This window comes from Terrapene carolina, unplaced genomic scaffold (assembly GCF_002925995.2).
Source record: "Terrapene carolina triunguis isolate 2854851 unplaced genomic scaffold, T_m_triunguis-2.0 Scaffold95, whole genome shotgun sequence".
Classification (NCBI taxonomy): Eukaryota; Metazoa; Chordata; order Testudines; family Emydidae; genus Terrapene; species Terrapene triunguis.
The window spans coordinates 41,557,231-41,574,463 of NW_020664446.1; the positions used below are offsets into that span (position 1 = coordinate 41,557,231).

Below are 17,233 nucleotides of genomic sequence, written 5' to 3' on the forward strand. Positions count from 1 at the left end.
CCTTTGTAGAAAAGGATGTAAATGCAGAACTGTGACACTGCTGAATGAATCTGGTAGAAGGAGGAACAAGCTAGTGGGAAATAGAGCAACTGTTTTGAAGCAGATCAGCTGCTAATCAACAGTGATGAGGTTGGGAAGCAGTTTGGGGGGGTGGGGAGTATAGGATTCTCAGGTTTTGGTATAATTTATTACAGATTAGTTTAAAACTTGCCCCAATAGTGCAAGATTTAAGTATTTGAAATGACAACTTGAACTGTTTCATACAGTGATATGTCATGCTGATGAGGATTCTTGCAAAATGGCAAATTTTAAATGCATGCTTCTGTCTTCAAAAGTGGAATACACTGCCAGTCTCTTGTATCTTCCGTCTTCTGTTGCTGAAGATGCTTTTTTGTCAGGCTATTTCACAATTGTTTGGCACTAGACTTCTTCACGCAGGGCCAAGTCTGGGGAGAGCAGCAGGAGGATGAGCTGGAGGAGAAACAGTTTCATTTAAACAAATATGATTAGAAAGCTACTTGGGGAAAATCAAAGGGTTTAGAAATACCTTTAAGTGGGCTCATAACTGGAGTGGTGGGAGGAGAGAATAATGGATACATTTTTGATTTATATTTCACTTTATTTTTTATGTTACAAATCAGGGGGACTCTAACTTTTTTTCTTAATGTGGACCATGCCATAGTAGTGTATCGTGGACACCTCCTCCCATTCAAGTCACGTTACGTTCCTATGTCAATAACAGGACAAGTAATACATTTTTAGCAGTCTCATAGTGGATTTTTAAATCTAGAAGCAAGAAGAAACAACATCATATGATCAGCCAGATCTTCTGGACCCCCCACCAAGTGCTCCACTGCTTGAGAATTGATGTAGTAATGCTTTTTGGACCCTTCTGGAGATTCCAAACGCTGTCTCAAATGTGAAATACAAAATTAACTCAGCTGTCCCAAGAACTCTAATACATTTACTTCTTTGGTTTTGCTTGAGTAACTAACTAGGACCTCTTGTTTGTGTTTAGCTGGCACTGAAGTATAGAATCCCCTTCCATGTGGATGCCTGTCTGGGTGGCTTCCTCATTGCTTTCATGGAGAAGGCAGGGTTTCCACTACAGCGTCCATTTGACTTCCGTGTGGAAGGTGTGACTAGCATTTCTGCAGATACCCACAAGGTGAGAAGGAGAAGCCGTTGGGGGTATCTATCTAATTAAATGGTATTGCTTGCACTAGATCCACTTTCTCTAAGAAATTATAAGAAACGGTTACAGTTTAAAAGTGGAGTAGCCAGGCCTGCCATAATGGACATTCAAGGAAGAGTTCTAATGTCAACCCTGTCCTTGGCATTCCTATAGCACTTGGTATTGCTTCCATTGTATTCCACTAGAGTTGAGCTAAGAGGAGATGTGGCAGAAATATAACAGGAATAAAATTGCGTGTGGCTGTGGGAACTGCCAGGGAACCAATGCACATGAATGAGCATCTTAGTGCTCTGTATTCTTGCTGGCATTAGGGGTTGATTTTAGGCATCTGGAGTAACATTTTTCTGCCTGGGTGTGGTCCAATCGTACTGTATTGCAACAGTATGTATTTAAACGTCCCCTTTTTCTTATGGACCCAAATTCTAAAGCAGGTAAGAACATCTCAGATTCACTGCTGCAGTTCAGAAAATATGTGCTTCATGATGGGTACAGTAAGTATTTAGCCCCCTTTTCAGCCCTGTTCCTTAACACAAAAAGAAACGATCAATGAAACGATCAGGGCAGTCCATTTAGGATAAAGAGAGGAAATTCTGCTTTATGCAGTATTTCATCATTCTGTGTACTTTGTGTTGAAGCTGGATTTGAACTCTTCTTTGTCCTCTGAATATATATATATATATATATATATATATATAGTACTTGTAATTAGTATATTTTTATATATTCTCATATCTTGTAAATTCAACAGGTAGAACGAGAATGGACAATTTTATGACCCATAATACTATAGCTGTGTACTAAATAAGGGGAATATACAACATCATGGTTCAGAGAATAAGTTGATTCCTTCCTGCTATGCTTTGGCATTTTTCCCCGGGCAGCCTGAGTGATTGGATCTCTGCCAGAGCTTGTCAAAAATTTTTCTGGTGCCACCACTGTACCATAAAGTAGCATTGATATCCAGGAAAGGCCGGGGAAGGGGAGATGTTAAAATGAACTATTTCTATATTTGGATACTTCAGAACATGAGAAAGGGTGGGAATGTGGATGCCAGCAGTGCTTATCTAATGTGAACTTCAATTTATCTGTAGTCTTTTACCTGTGTACGTACTCATACATACCCTTTGCCTGTCGTCGTGTCTCTCTTGCAGTATGGCTATGCCCCGAAAGGCTCTTCAGTGGTATTGTACAGTGACAAGAAATACAGGCACTATCAGTTCTTTGTTGCACCTGACTGGCAAGGGGGCATCTATGCCTCCCCCACCATTGCTGGCTCCAGACCTGGTGGCATCATTGCAGCTTGCTGGGCAACCCTGATGTACATGGGAGAAGATGGTTATGTTGAGGCTACTAAGAAGATCATTAGTACTGCACGGTTCATTGAATCAGGGTATGTTTTTTGGCTTTATTTTTGTCATCCCTCTTGACCCATTCTGGAGCTTAAACATAGAACTCCTCCCAAAATTCCTTAGCTCCCACCCTCCAGACTGAAGAAGCTAGAGCCCAAAGTCCAGTGTTACTTGACATGCTGTGGGCTTATCCAAACACCGACTAGCCATAAGTTCGTGCAAAGGATGAGGGTGAGGAAGGGACCAGGTCTCTGACCACAAAGTTAGCAATAATGCCTTGGTTCAAACCCAACCCTTCCCTGCAACTTACAGTTTGGGGTGAGGTGAGGGGAAAAGGTGTAGGAATTTCTACCACACTGCTGTCCCTGAACCTTGCTTTGGGGGCGTTGTCTTTTGTATCAGCCAGTAGCTAATGGGTTATGAAATGTGAAACTTTCCACTCCACTGGCTGAAAGAAGGAGCAGTTGTTCTCTCTGAAGACAACCTTGGTGCTTTTTGGCCCCAAAGGGCTTGTGCTCTTTGCTACCCCACTCTCTTCACAGCCTCTATTTGTCTGAGCACTCTTGATTGTGGTCTCATAGCTTTCCTGAGTGGTTAGCTGCAGCTGCAGTGTAATTCTAGACAGTTTTGTTGCTACCATAGGATTTGTTCTGATGCTTTTGGCAGCGCGATGAGCAGCAAGCACAGGCATTAAAGCTGTCTGTAGACTTACAACAGGAAAATAACATGGCATCTTTGTTCAGCAGGTTGCTGTTAACCATTTGAGCTAAACTTTTTTTTAAATGAAAGGTTTAAATTTTCCAGAAACTAATGTCTTGCACCAGTAACGCGTCCCATGGGTGTCTCGTGAGTGACCAAGTTGTTCCTGACTCACCATAACATGCAACTTCCATAGTGAATTGGCTCCCCGATAAGAAGGCTTGAGGGCGGGGTGGGGAGGAAATGTCTGCCCTTCAGTAAACATCGTAAATACACAAGTTCATTTCCCCCACAAGAAGTGGCAGGGAGATAGTCATCCTTATGTACCTGAGACTCTTGGGAAACATGATTGTTTTGGATAAGTGGGGTTTGGATAATCTTGGTTCTATTCTATTGGATTTATTAGCAGCACTTGATAATGTAGATCACTAAATCTACCTTTTGTGGGCATGGGTTAAGTTTAGGCTAACAGGCTGTGTCCTAGTTACATACTGACTCCCTGAACTGTTTCCTATTCCTGAGGGATTTTGGTGCCATGGATACTGTCTGTATCTTTCACTCTATGCTCCAGTGCTATGGAATTCCCTCCCTTGGGCCTGAGAAGGCCCACAAAATAGTTATCTTCTATTACTATTGAGAAAATAAATGACTTTTAACTGTTTCAAGGTTGCGGAAAATTGACAACATCCAAATCTTTGGGAAACCTGAGGTGTCTGTCATCTCTATCGGATCAGATGTTTTTGACATCTATCGGCTGTCAAATTTGTTAAGCACTAGAGGATGGAACTTAAATGTCCTGCAGTTCCCGTCAAGGTGAGTTGACTGCCAAAATGGGAACTATTAATTTAGGCCAATTGTAGCCTAGCAGATGGACAAATACACCTGTGGTCAAGAAATGCCTTTAGATCCAGGAAGAGCAACTTTACAGCACTTCTTATAGCCAGTTCTCCCAACATCCCTGTGCAGGAGGTAGATAAGTAGCACCCTCACTTTACAGATGGGTGGAATCAAGTCAGAGAGGTGATGTGGCTACCCAAGGCCACACAGTGAGTCAGTGGCAGTCTGGATTAGAATTTCAGAGTTCCTGAAACCCAGTCACATCTATGTGTCTCTACACCATGTTGACTATCTGTCGAGATAGATCTCTGGTTTTCAGGAGATTCTAGTTGTCTACAGTTCTTAGCCAAGCGTCTGTGAAAGTAGACTTCTAAAATGTGTTCATAAAAAAACAACCACAACCAAACAAACTGCACAACACAGAGAAAAAAACTCACTGAGGTGCAAAGTTGGAGGGGAACCTAAATTATGCTAGTTCCTAGAGTTTTCTGGAAGCCTAGAATGTTGCAAAATTTTGTGGGTTTCTACAATATGTAAATATTCCCATTTAGCCTACTGTGTTTGAGCTGTCTGCATAGCCTGACTAAACAAAATGGTTGCTTTTTATGTCCTATGTATGAAATGGCCCCTCTTGCTTTGTCAAGAGTTGGTTATGCACATCTGCTAACAACTTGCATTTAGGCCTTGTCCTCACTGCTCATCAAAGCATGGACATTAAAATCTTAAGGAAGACAAGGCAGTTCATAGCTTGAACATGAGTTAGGTCAAGGTAAACGCTGGGCTTCCTACTACTCTCCACCTCCACCTGCTAATGTGTGAAAACTACAAACTGCCTTGTCCTTGCTAGTATTCTATCTCACGTTAGTTAACATGTGTTGGCTAACACAAGGTAAGTACACACTTCCTAGTGAAAATGCACACTAATTACAAAGCATTTGAGGGTGCTTGTGTTAAAAGTTGATTACATACAACAATCTGCTAGAACTTGGTGAGTATTTCCCAAAAGGTGGGGCACATGCCCCTTGAGGATGTGAAGGAGTACCTGAGGGGGGAGGCAAGGACAGACCTCTCACTTGTTCTCCAGATTCTCAGTTTGCATTTAAAAAAAAAAAATCGCTTTTAAAGAAAACAACCTTCAAAACATGAGGCTAAGGTAGAGGTGAGTTTGTAGAGAAGTTGAAACAATAGCTCTGAGGTGTGAGCTGCTCCATTCATTTCAATAGGTGCTAGCTCAGATACTAATAATAGTTATCAGAGTTGAGATTTTAAAATATTTCAAAGCATGTAAGAAATTAGAGGGAAGTATATTATGAAGATCCACACAAGCATTTCCTAAAGTGTGTGCGTGTGTGTGTGTGTGTGTTGAGGGGAAGGATGAAAGATTAACTAGAGAAGGATGGGATGTTGTAGTTACATGTATTAAGATGCGTGGGTCTTTAACAACATGTGGTGAGGTTACAGAGGGAGGTCTAACTGCCATTTCTGTAAAGAAGGGCTCAGCTTTCAAAAGTCTGGGAAACACTGTTTAATGTGTATTCTCCCTGGATTTATTGTATTTGAAGGGGCAATAGCAGTGAGTTACCTGCTTTTCCTTTTTGAAAATCAATCAACCTGATTATTCTTAAAACACCTACGTATGGCCCAACGTGTTATATCTTAAATTTTCAAAGGGGCCTCATCAGTCAAGGGGAGTGGCATGACTTAAACCCTCCTAGTTACTCTGAAAATGTAAGGAATAGTTTTCTGCCCTTTCCATTGTGAAATGGCTTATCTTTCCTCTCCCCTTTGCTTGTAGCATCCATCTCTGCATTACGCTGTTGCACACAAAACCTGGCATTGCAGAACAATTCTTGGAGGATGTCAGAGACTGTGTCTTAGAGATCATGAAGGACCCTAAAGCCAAGACCACTGGCATGGTAAGGAGACCCTGTACAACAAGAGTGACGTTATATTGAAATGATTAAATCTCTAAATTCACACATCCCTGTTGGGATAGAGTTTTCCTGCGTAATAATTTGTTTATTTTTAACCATAGGGTGCCATCTATGGAATGGCGCAGTCCATCCCAGACAGGAACATGGTATCAGAGATTTCTCATGCATACTTGGACTGCCTCTATAGCACAGACATCCCTTCCAGTGACAAACACATGAACGGTTCTCCTGGACACTCCTGAATGTAGTAACTGGTACTTTGCCAGCCAGCTCTGAGGTGGTATTCTGAATTCCTGGAGGAAGGAGATCATACTAAGCTACTGTCTTTGATCCTGCAAATGCAGGCGGCAGCTTTATCTACAGAACTTTCCTCCCCTTTCTCTTTGTCTCATCCCTCTACTTTCTGAAATCAACTTTTGAGTAATTTCAGCTGTCTTTGTCACTTCTCAATAGTTGGTTTAGTTTTAATTTTTCTATTGTATCACCTTAGTTAGCTACCAAGACTAGTCCTAAAAGTCTTGGGTGGAATGGCATTGTTATGGCAATTGAATGTCCATTCCACAACCCCCTAACTCCTCAGGTATTCTGTCTTTGTTTATTCTGTACCGTTTCTTTTCCTGGAAGAAAAGCTGTGGATCTTTTATTTAGTGAATGCCCCACTAGGATTTGGGTTCTTTGTAATTGTCTGAAACATAGAGACATTGAGGCAACCTCCCCAGAAGTTGGAGGTAGAAAGTGAATTGAACACAAGTATTCGGTGACTCCTCCAACGGTACTGCTAACTACTGTAGGAAACCGTGTTTAACAAATTGTGTGATGGGGGGATTATATCTTGCTAACTCTGAACATGATAGTCTTTCCTTTATTGATTCACCAATCCAGTTTTTGAATTCTCTACATATGGAGATCCAGTTAGATACAGTTGTCAATTTATAGATAGTAATTTCTTTGGATGACTTTCTTAATGTAAGCAACTCTTCCTGAGCCTTGTATAAATTGCAATAGAAGTAGAAAGTTAATTTTAAACCAACCGGGTAGGATAGGGGAAAGAGTCTGAAGGTACTCCGCAAGAACCACTCTTTATACAGTATCATTGCTTTCCTGCCTCTTGTTCTAGAACTTTTACATTACCACCCATAATGCTGTTGTATCTTGCACAACTCTGGAGGAGAGCAAAATGATTATTTTATTGTATGTAACTTGAAGGTTTTGCACTATCCTAAAATGCTGCAGTGAAGTCAGTTGAGCCTTGCTCTGTGTAATGGCTTGGGATTTGTGCAAACATATGGCACCAAAGTTAACTTTTTTTACACCGTCGTTTAATATGAAGAGATGACTTTTTGTAAAAGAAAGTAGTGGTTTCTGTCTGCTCTTTGCACTGACTCTTTTAAGGCACATTTTCAAAGGGCATTCACCAGTGTGCCTTGACACTGCTCCAGCTTTTCCTGAGACGTCAGGAAGAGTATGATGGATCAGCTGCTGACTGTGGTGTGGCCTTGGTCATCTCCTTATGGTACTAGCTTGAAAATAAGCCGTAGCAAATTGGACTCAGGTACAGTACACTCCACCCTCAATGTAATAGTCTTATTGAGCCAAGTGTTTTCAGTGTTATAAAGGTGTTGATATAGTGCTGAGCGTGAGGTGTTATGGTGGGATCTAATTAATATTGAAAGTATGAAGGTCTTGGGTTCTGAGGAGGGGGTCTCTATCAAGAATTAGCTTACTTTGTCCTTTATGCAGACTGCATTGAGTAGCCTTGTAAAATGGTTGCAGCCCCGTAAAGAAACTAGAAAAGCTTTTGATGCTAATCATTGGTGTGGTTAGCCCTGTAGAGCCTTATAATTAGGGTGGAGTGCATTTTCCAATACTCATTCTTTTGATCCATTTCTGCATACTACTAGACACTTCAAATGCAAACAACTCTCACAAGAGGTGGTTGCATTATGCAATGCTTCCTGGGAGAAAAAAAAAAGTGCTGTAAATCTTAAAGGAGTGGCCCCCCTTCACCTCCAGTACTGGATTTGCTTGCATCCAAACTGCTCCTGAGTGACTCAACATGTCTGAAACGCACACTTGCACAGTAGCTATGCAAAGTGAGAGTGAATTACGAGCCATTGCTAAAGCAAGCTTAGTGCTGGGTTCAAAGTCTGTGGATGAGGATATTCTCTTTTTAAAATATATCTACTATTCTGAACTCTGAGTCAATACAGCTTAGCCATCTTATAGATTTCAGTAAGATAAGGTGGGCACATGTCTACTTACTCAAAGAATTCTTTTCAGCCCTCTTCTTGAAACATTTAATTCAAATTGCCAGATACTCCATTTGTGTCTTGCTGACTTAGTCAACATGAATTGGACCTAATAATTCGTATCCTGCCATCTGAGGATCACTGCATCTCTCACTGTATACTGTACTTTGGAAAGGGATCTTCTATATAAATTCCCAGCTATTTTGATAGTTGACTTCCAACCCAGACCTAAAAAAAGGGAAAAACAGTTCTAAAAAACCCTCTCCAATTCTCCTTATCTTCTTCCCCAGGAATTACATGGGGCTAACAAATCAATGTTTCAATTCACTTTTTTTTTTTTTTTAATGTACTTGAAGAGGTATTTGTCTCTGTGTACTCCATTCTGGGCTTCATGTACTGTTAATGCTTGTGACTCTTTGATTATGTTTTATGTACATTTGATCTATACTGTAAATGTAATCTGTTCTGCACACTGTATGTTACTAGTATGCAGTCTTTATTTGCCTTTGCCATTTTAATATAGAATCTGTATCTGCTTTATCATGCATACTGTTTTTAGAAAAATTGTGACATTAATACATTATTTACTGGGTTTTAAACTCTACAGAGTGGATTGTAATCTGAAACTTGATGGTACTTTTCTAGGGGCAGGAGGTTCCCAAAATATCAAATTCTATCTTCCTGTAAGAGTTTTTCAAACAAGGTATTTAAACACTGGCAATGTTTCAGGGTGGAGAGGAATTAATGTGCCTGTGAAGGGCTCACAAGGAAGGTAGCTGCTTGCAGATGTTTAACCTTTATTTGCCAAATGGAACACTATATCCTATGTAAAGTGTCAGGGTGCAGTGGATACTGCTGAGCCATTGATTCCATCTGCGCTTTCTTGATGCTTTCAAGAAGATTAAGATGCATATAATGAGACTATGACACACATTACATGTGCACCCATTGTTTTTAAGGGGCCTCCAGGGCAGGATTTGCTCTGATGGTGATATTCTGTAACATTCACTCTCGCTTATTACTGGTTAAAACTCTGTAGACTGAAATTATTGAAGAGATGGTAAAATACTGTAGTGGAGAGTCCTTTTTGTATTAAAATGGTTCACTTAATTATCCAAGCCCACTGTATTTATTGAAGAAGGGTTTTCTAAACCACTAGCCGGAATCTTTGGTGATCCAGCCATGATTTTGCAGGGAGGTGGTGTCTTTTCAGTGCTGGTACATAGCCTAGGCCACTGCTCCTGGCTTGTGCGTTGGTGTGGTTTCCTGTTCATTAATGTGAATTACAGCTTTGCAACTGCTTTTCTTCCTGCCTCCCAGATAAGGGCATTGACTCTGACTGCTCTTAACATGTGGTGTTTAAGGGTATTAAAGGAAGGCTATATTAAGGAGCTGTGGATTTTCTATAGTGAATTCTGGCGTTAGACAAATATAAGGGTTAGACCTGAGTCAGCCACTTGTAGAGCTCCTCTTAGAATGTTGGTCTTGTGGTTTTTGCCCTGACAAAATCAGATACCCATGTTATTGCATCCATGAGAGGTGACAGTACTACAGTGCCAAACTACCTTTTAGGGGAAGTCTATGCTGGAATAAAAGACTCTCCCCCACTCACAGGGTCCCAGAGCTTGGACAGCAGCACCTGAACGCGATCATCTATACAGCAGTTTTACAGCCCTGCAGCCGGAGCCCCACCAGTCTGAGTCAGCTGAGCCGGGCCAGCCATGGGATTTAACTACTGTGTAGACATACCCTTAGAGTCAAACTGCTTTCATCATACTCTGGCTTAAAGGCAGAGTGCCTTTCTACTTAACACTGCACTATGCTCTTTTACATGTTCTCCTGTTTTTCAAAGTCCTACCACATCTACAGTACAATCTTGAATACTGACTCTTCAAACCCTGTGAGCCAAGGATACCTTTCCCTATTTAGAATTATTGGATATTTATTACTACTAGCTTTACCAGCTCCGTTTCATGGATGTCCCCTTCTGGACCCTATATTTTGTAGTTTTTTAACCACTTCTCTTTGAGGTAGAGATGTTTAAAAGCACATGCAACTGCTCCAGAAGTTTAGTTATGCCTCAGGAAGCCTTCCCCATGCAATGACCTGGAGACATGTGGAGTGAATTATGGGAGGAGAGAGTAAATATGAATAACTTCAACTTAGTTTGTTCAGTCAAAACTATGCAGTGAATACTCCCTTCAAACTGACAATTGGTATGTTATGAGAACTTTATTGTAAACACTTAGATATTTTCAGCTGACATTCCTGGCTCCCAGCTCTGTATTATGGCCAGTTGCAACACAGGTAACCCCGCATACCTGATATAATACTATTTGAACAAAGCTTACAAATGTAACCAAACTGCACATCACAGATACTGGTCTGCTAACAGAAGAGACCAGGGGACATAGGCTTCACTGTAGACAAAACAGTATAATTGTAAAGTAAGAAGCAAGCACACAACTGTCTGGGTAACAATAAACTCAAACTGCTTGCACTGACAGTTGTATAATATTACTCTCTTCCGCTAAAGGCCAGATATGCCAAAAGTGCCAGAGGTCAAGCAATTTTACACTGGTAGTCACTGGACCAAAAAATAAGGCAGCTTTCGTCCTGGTGACTGAAAAGTAGGAAGTATTTTTACGCTAGGGCAGCTTATTCCCTCTGAAACTTTGAGCTGTGGTGGAAGAGGAGCTGAGCATAGCATTGTCTTCTGCCTGGATCAGGAACTGTGTGGAACCAGCAAATGGTTCTAACTTCAGTTTTAAGAATGAGAGAGGAGATGGTGGCTGTTCAGCCAATTCAGGCTTATGTACTCCCAGCCTCATTCAAGACAGAGAAGCTGCAACTTGCTCTATGAAACTGGCCAAATTGATATCCCGCTCGGATAAGCCTGCACACTCGTGTGTGCTCAGGATAATGTGAACCTAAAACAAAACAAAAATACTTGCAGTTGATGGAAAGAGCAGCCATATTCTAAATTTATGCCAACATTGTAAATGGTTATTTATCTGAAGTAGTGTTAAGTACTTCCATTACTTTTTCCCCAGCAGTACCCATAAAATCTCTAATAGTGGGACAGCAGAAACAAGAGATGGGTGCAAACTTCATGGCACTCCAACTTTTGTGAGTTGGATCCACTACTAGAGCTTCATTTTGATGCTACAATACTATTAATGGGGATAGGCATGATTTATACAATTGTCTGACAGTGCAAAAATGTCTTTTCTCACTACATGTAAACAACCTCCTCACTCTTAACAGAAGGAACTGCTAAGTGTTATCTATTTGTATTGCCATGGCACCTAAGGGCCTGAGTCATGGCCCAGCATCCCATCATCCTAAGCGCCCTACAAACAGAAAATGTTATACTGTTTATCCGTTGTTAAACCTGAAGCACCTTCCATGTTATGAGATCTAATCGCCCACTGCCATCCTTTACCTTGCTGTAAACATTGAACCATTCAGGGTGGTGGTCCAGTTTTTCTGCCTGCAAAGCGACTCTGGTCATGAACCCAAAGGCCTGCCCAGAAGGAACAAAAGACAAGTTAGTTGTGAGCCACCACTAGAGTTGGCTCACAATTATTTATGGTTGGCATGTCCTTGATGGAATTAACTTCCTTTCCTTTTTGGGAATCCAGGCAAACACAAAACTTGCCTAACACTACATTGCCTTTGCCTAAGATTTCCCCACACGTCCACCTCTTTGTGTGGGAAAAGTTCTGCAAAAAACACTGACTGACTGGTTGAGTAGTTGGATGTCTTCAGTAATTGATGCTCTAGCTCAGCCAGAGGCTTATGAACTGGATGCAGGAATTACTGGGTTAGATTCTATGGCCTGTGTTATGCAAGTATTCAGAACAGATGAGAATGGTCCCTTCTGGTCTAAACATCTATGAAAAGAGGAAAACAGTTTGTTTAAAATAAGCATTAACTTCCTGGGTGGGATCCCTAAACTGACATGCAGCCCACTGGCAGTATGGACGTAGGTGTCAGTTTCTGTACCCGACTGAAGTCCTTGAAATGGAACTCTTTGAAGATGGCATCTCTCCCTTCCACCTCATTCCATCCTACAGCTTTCAGGTTTGGCAGCAGTTGCTCCCTCTCATCGGTGCTCAACCTGTGGGCTTTTCCTGCCTAGGAGAGAAATAAAAAGAATGGACCAAGAAGACACAGGCTGTTGACGTTTGCTTGAGCAGAGGTAATGCTTCCTTTCTCTGAGTAAATAGAAAGTGGGTGCTCAAATCAGTGAGGCACAGATAAAGTATACATGCAATGAGGCTTTCCTGACTTCTGTCATGAGCTGAAGCACCCACCTAGTAACTTAAGCCCCTTAGGCTATTTTACGGTTACCAATGCTTATTGGTCACGACCTGCAGCACTCCAGTCATTTCAGGGCTGAGCTTGCCTTCACCATGTACTACAAACTGGGCTAAAATGAGTGATGGCTGTATGATGTGAACCATCTCTGCTATGTACTGCTGAGAGGATCCCAAACAAGTATACTTTAAACTTCAACTAAATTTTTCAGAGGGATAGATATTTGAGTTCTGTGTAACTGAAACATTTCCAGAAGGCAAGAAAAGGCAATCCAGCATTCTCCACAAAAGGAGCTATCTGGACTGCAGCTTTGGTATGGAATGCCCCTTTCAAAGTTAGGGGAGGGAATCCTCAAATTAACCAAGATTTATTTACTTTGAAAGCTGGCTGCAATATGCCATCCTACCCAAACTGCAGTGTTTTTCCTTCCAGGAGGGTATAGGGAAAGTTGCATGAATGGAAAAACCATTTCATAGTAACAGATTTATTGCTCTGTTAATGTTTAAGCAACTGCTTTCCCCACTTTGCTCTCCCTGGATGTCTTTGGATCTTGGGAGGAACATTTTGTGATTGGTCAGATTAAACCAGTGCTTAAACTTTTCCATATTATGCTCCTACATTACAGCAGAAGTTTCAGAACACCTCTTCCATCTAACTACTAAATAAAGGGAGGCTATTTGTGACCCAAAATTGGGAGGGAGGAGTGATTATTTTGCATTGTCTTTCATTATTGTTGGCTAGAGCTGTTCCTGTTATAGTTTTTTAGAATAATACTGCCGTTCTTCATGACTCAGTTTTACAACACATCATGCTTGGGTGGAGTAAGTCAGCCAAGATAAACTGGAGCATGCTTCAGTTTAAGATGAGCATAAATGGATAAGTGGGAGTTGCCCAATAGCACCTATCCTGGGCCTATTGAAGAGGGCAGGAACATTAGGTGAGCTGGTGTCAGAGCCTTATTTCAGCAACCCAAATCCTTGCAGATTAGATGACGCTCTGTTTTATAATGGGCCTTTTTAAAATCCTAGCTTCACTGGGGCTGAAGTTGATGTATTTTTGGAATTGCATACACACACTTATGTAAGATGTGGAATCTTAAATGGTGAATAGCCAGGATGCCTTGGAAGAGTCTCAAACTTTTGATAGCTGCTTAAAATGATGCATTTTGTGTGTGCTACTTTGAGCGTGTTATTCAATCTAAACTCCCCTCTGTCGTCTTCGTCTTTGGTCAGTTATACTAGTATTTATTTTCTGAAACATCTGCACAAAGAAATAGAACCATGGTTTACTTTGATTCAGGTAGTCTGAGGATGCAGAGCCCAAAAGGCTGGTCACTGAGCAGATACTACTTCTCTAGTATTGTGGGTTTCTCTTTTTGTGTGTGTGTTTTTTGGGGGGGGGGGTTGTGCTCGACAAGCCATTCTGTATGGAAACTCTGAATGCCCATGTTTAAGCACACTGGACTATAATTACGCATGTAGGCAAAGGCACACTATAATCCTCTGCTAGACAGGATTTATCATAAATGTACCCACTAACCAGTTATGATGAGGTACAGGTATGTGTGCCCTATATAGACACCCACACTTAAGTTAAAACCAGTGGATGGGCTCCGGATAAACTGTATCCGAGAGAATGCAAGATGAAACACTAGGTTAAATGTGATGCTAATGAATTTATTTCATAACTTCTCTTGAGATACAGATCAATGTCAGGTATAATTTAAGGTGTGTGATTCATTCAAAATGTATTTTGTGAAAGCATTCCTTGTACCTGTCTACCAACAAGCTAATTATAAACACCCTCCCTGCTCACAGAAGTATTACTTTTTAATGGTATCCCTGTATTTCTGTTGCTCACTTCAGCCCTGTCCCGCATCAGGCTGCTTTGTTGTGTGATCTGAGGCAGAGATTTTTTTTTTTTTAATTGAAGATGCAGTGTAAACACTGCTCAGCACAGTAAAACCTCAGCCAATGCCCTTTGTGTGATCTCTAGATAAGCTTATTCTAGGTATCTTAGCAACCAGGATAAAGCGGGGTGGAAGCTGACTTACCATAACGCCATCAGAACCAGACACTTTCTCCTGTGCGGCATAGACACTAGCTAGAAGGGAAAAGCTGTTAACACACCCCATATGCTGCTTGTTTGTGAGTGAGGCAGGGGAGAATCACTTAGGTTATTTCAACACTTTGAAATGTTTTCTGGCTGCCCGGTAATCTAGAGGTTAGGGCTCCAGGCTGCCATGCAGGAGTGCAAGTACGATTCCTCCAAATTGACTTGCAACAGCAGAGGAAGAACAGTCTGGCCAGAGTGTGGCTCTGATTGGGCTATTGCTTTCCTCTTTGTGTGCTATAAAATGGCTAGAGCCACCTGAATGCCTGAACAGGTTAATAGTCTAGCCACTCTCACTATGGAAGTGCGTCAGGCTTCTAAGCAAGCAGTACAGTGGGGAGGGACTATGATGAAAACAAGATAAGCTAGTGATGACTAAGCAGGGTACAGGTGTACTTTCCCCTTTATTATGGGAACATGACCCTTATGGTCTCCTCACCCATGCTTCCCCTCCCCCACTGTGCAACGGTCTCTTACAAAACAGCAGCTGTTGTAACAAACTGCATCACCATAAAATGCACTGTGGTGGCTGTAGGATGACAGGCCCTCGGTTCTGCAGGTACGTCCTAGCTGCCTATACTGAAATGAACCGTGTTCCTGTTCCAACATGACTGGCTGACTTTCCCATGGTCTACTAGTATATCCGAGCCTGGTAGTTCTCCCTCCACCTGTGACTCTGGATCAAGCTGCTTCTGCACTGGAGCGTTACTTCCCTATTGAATTAAGAGTGTAATGAAGCTATGGGATTTTCTAAATCCTAGCTTCACAACTGGGAGTACCCCAGACACAACTGCATGCCCGAGTAGCTCAAAGCCAGGGTGAGGGGCCATAGCAGGTTTGGGCAAAGAGGCAAAACAGTAAAGCCAGTCTCCCTCATCAAGGCTAGAACTTGCTATAGGATAGGGCATAGCCTTATGTTGGTCCCAGTAATCTTTAGCTTCTGAATCCTCTTGCTGCCTCCCATCATGACAGGCACACAAACTTGCCCTCCTCCCAGTTACCAAAGCTGCCTGAGTTCTCTAAACCCACATGCTCCTGTGCAGCCTCCTCTCCCCCTTGGACAGTATTAGAAGTGTCCGAGTTTTTTGTCCTGAAGTCTGGCCCCACTAGGCTGCTTCTTTGTCAGTACTGCCAGCTAATGCCTTCCACATGCTCTCACTAGTTAAAACATGTTTCTCATTACAGCTAATTTAATAAATCTTAAAATGTTTTGCTGCATTTTCCAGCAGCCATGTTGTTGTTTGTTCCTGTCCGAAACAGCAGACTTGCCACACAATGGTGCACAGAAACCAACTCGACTAGTCTTTGCAATTTCATGTGAACCTTAAAAAAAAAAAAAAAAAAAAAAAAAATCGCCATACACAAATCCAGCAATTTCCTTTTAGCGTTTGCTTGGTGCTTATGAAAGTGAGAAGCCACTATTACTGGCTAGAGATAGATATATTGCAAGCAGGGCTGCAAATGACCACTGTGACCAAAGCAGTGCATCTCAACCCTGACATGCAGCATCCTCTGCTATTGTAGTGCTCTGCCTATTCCCCTTAGCCCTGATCTGCAATTTCTGTTATTCTAAGCTTGGGATCCCATGGAGCTCTGTTAATAAGATACAAGTCCAACCTGTAGCATCCCTGCTTTAGCTGTACCAGAGCCCTGGCCCTATGCATCTGGAAAAAAATGCAAAGGTTTTCTATGCAAGAGTCAGTGGGGCTGTATATAAGTGAACCAAGCGGTGTTATAAATTCGTACCAATGTGGTTCACAAGATAGTGATTGCAGTGGATGTTGCATCTCTGATGGAGTGTTAATGGGGACTACTCATATTTGTAACTGCTTTGCAGAAAGAGAAGCCCAACAACACCCACCGAGAGATTCCTATTGGTGAACACCCACTTAGTACTGGAGTAGCTGCCTATAGGTTTGCCTGGGTTAGTCATTACTGAAGAATAAAGCTTTTGTTCTTTTCTCCCTCTTCTTGTACAATAGAGCAGCTGGCTTAAACCTTTCTGCCTTTCCAAATAGCATAGCTGTTACTTGCAAAGCAAAGTCTGGCCTTCGAAGCCGTGACTTACCATGGCTGTAGATTGCCTGTGGACTCAGTAACTGGTCTTCAGATGCAGCAAATGCTCATCTGGTCTTTCGTATATATACACACATGCAACAGGCAGAGGCACAGCTTGTGTCTGAGCTCTTCTTGCAGATGGTAAGGCGGGGGGGGGAGGGGAGAGAGAGGAGGCGTGGCAAGTGTTTTAAATCCACCCACTACAAACAGCTGTAACTGTTGCCCAGGTCCTAATGATTTACCAATAGTAGAATCAAAGGGCAGAGATTGCTTGTTTTCTGCTGCACTCTGTCATGGACACAGCAGGACCTATTGGCTGTCTATTGAGGTATGCTAAAATTGCTCTGTGTTTGCATCTGTTTTATGTTGAAGCATCACCTATCTGTGTCCACCTTTCCTTTCTCAGACGGAGACTAACCGTTTCTGCCATCCCAGGCGCCTTGCTGAAGCAAGAACAGGATAATGATTAAAATAGAA

General features: G+C 41.9%; 2 protein-coding genes across 2 annotated transcripts in view; one reads left to right on the forward strand and one right to left on the reverse strand.

Annotated features, from left to right (window-relative positions):
• The window catches only part of SGPL1 (sphingosine-1-phosphate lyase 1), a 48,163-nt gene extending 38,378 nt beyond the window's left edge, over nucleotides 1-9,785 (forward strand). The window contains exons 10-14 of the mRNA XM_024206606.3: nucleotides 1,019-1,168; nucleotides 2,347-2,585; nucleotides 3,910-4,056; nucleotides 5,876-5,996; nucleotides 6,116-9,785. Of these exons, the coding sequence (XP_024062374.1) occupies nucleotides 1,019-1,168; nucleotides 2,347-2,585; nucleotides 3,910-4,056; nucleotides 5,876-5,996; nucleotides 6,116-6,256 (798 nt within the window). The 3' untranslated portion in view covers nucleotides 6,257-9,785. The remainder of the gene's footprint in view (nucleotides 1-1,018; nucleotides 1,169-2,346; nucleotides 2,586-3,909; nucleotides 4,057-5,875; nucleotides 5,997-6,115) is intronic.
• Nucleotides 9,786-10,490: 705 nt separating this feature from the next.
• PCBD1 (pterin-4 alpha-carbinolamine dehydratase 1) lies at nucleotides 10,491-16,900 on the reverse strand. Its single transcript, XM_024206615.3, has 4 exons — nucleotides 16,767-16,900; nucleotides 12,272-12,403; nucleotides 11,709-11,789; nucleotides 10,491-11,193 (listed from the first exon to the last, which is right to left on the reverse strand). The coding sequence occupies exons 1-4, from the start codon at nucleotides 16,767-16,769 to the stop codon at nucleotides 11,095-11,097; spliced, it is 315 nt and encodes a 104-aa protein (XP_024062383.1). The 5' UTR covers nucleotides 16,770-16,900; the 3' UTR covers nucleotides 10,491-11,094.
• Nucleotides 16,901-17,233: the final 333 nt, after the last annotated feature.

Excerpts from the sequence above, each read along its gene's own strand:
- PCBD1 (XM_024206615.3), bottom strand. Across the intron at positions 11,790-12,271 it reads ATTTCAAGGACTTCAGTCGG|GCCTTTGGGTTCATGACCAG; the intron begins GTACAGAAACTG and ends CCTTCTGGGCAG. Across the intron at positions 11,194-11,708 it reads GGTTCAATGTTTACAGCAAG|GTTCACATTATCCTGAGCAC; the intron begins GTAAAGGATGGC and ends GTTTTGTTTTAG.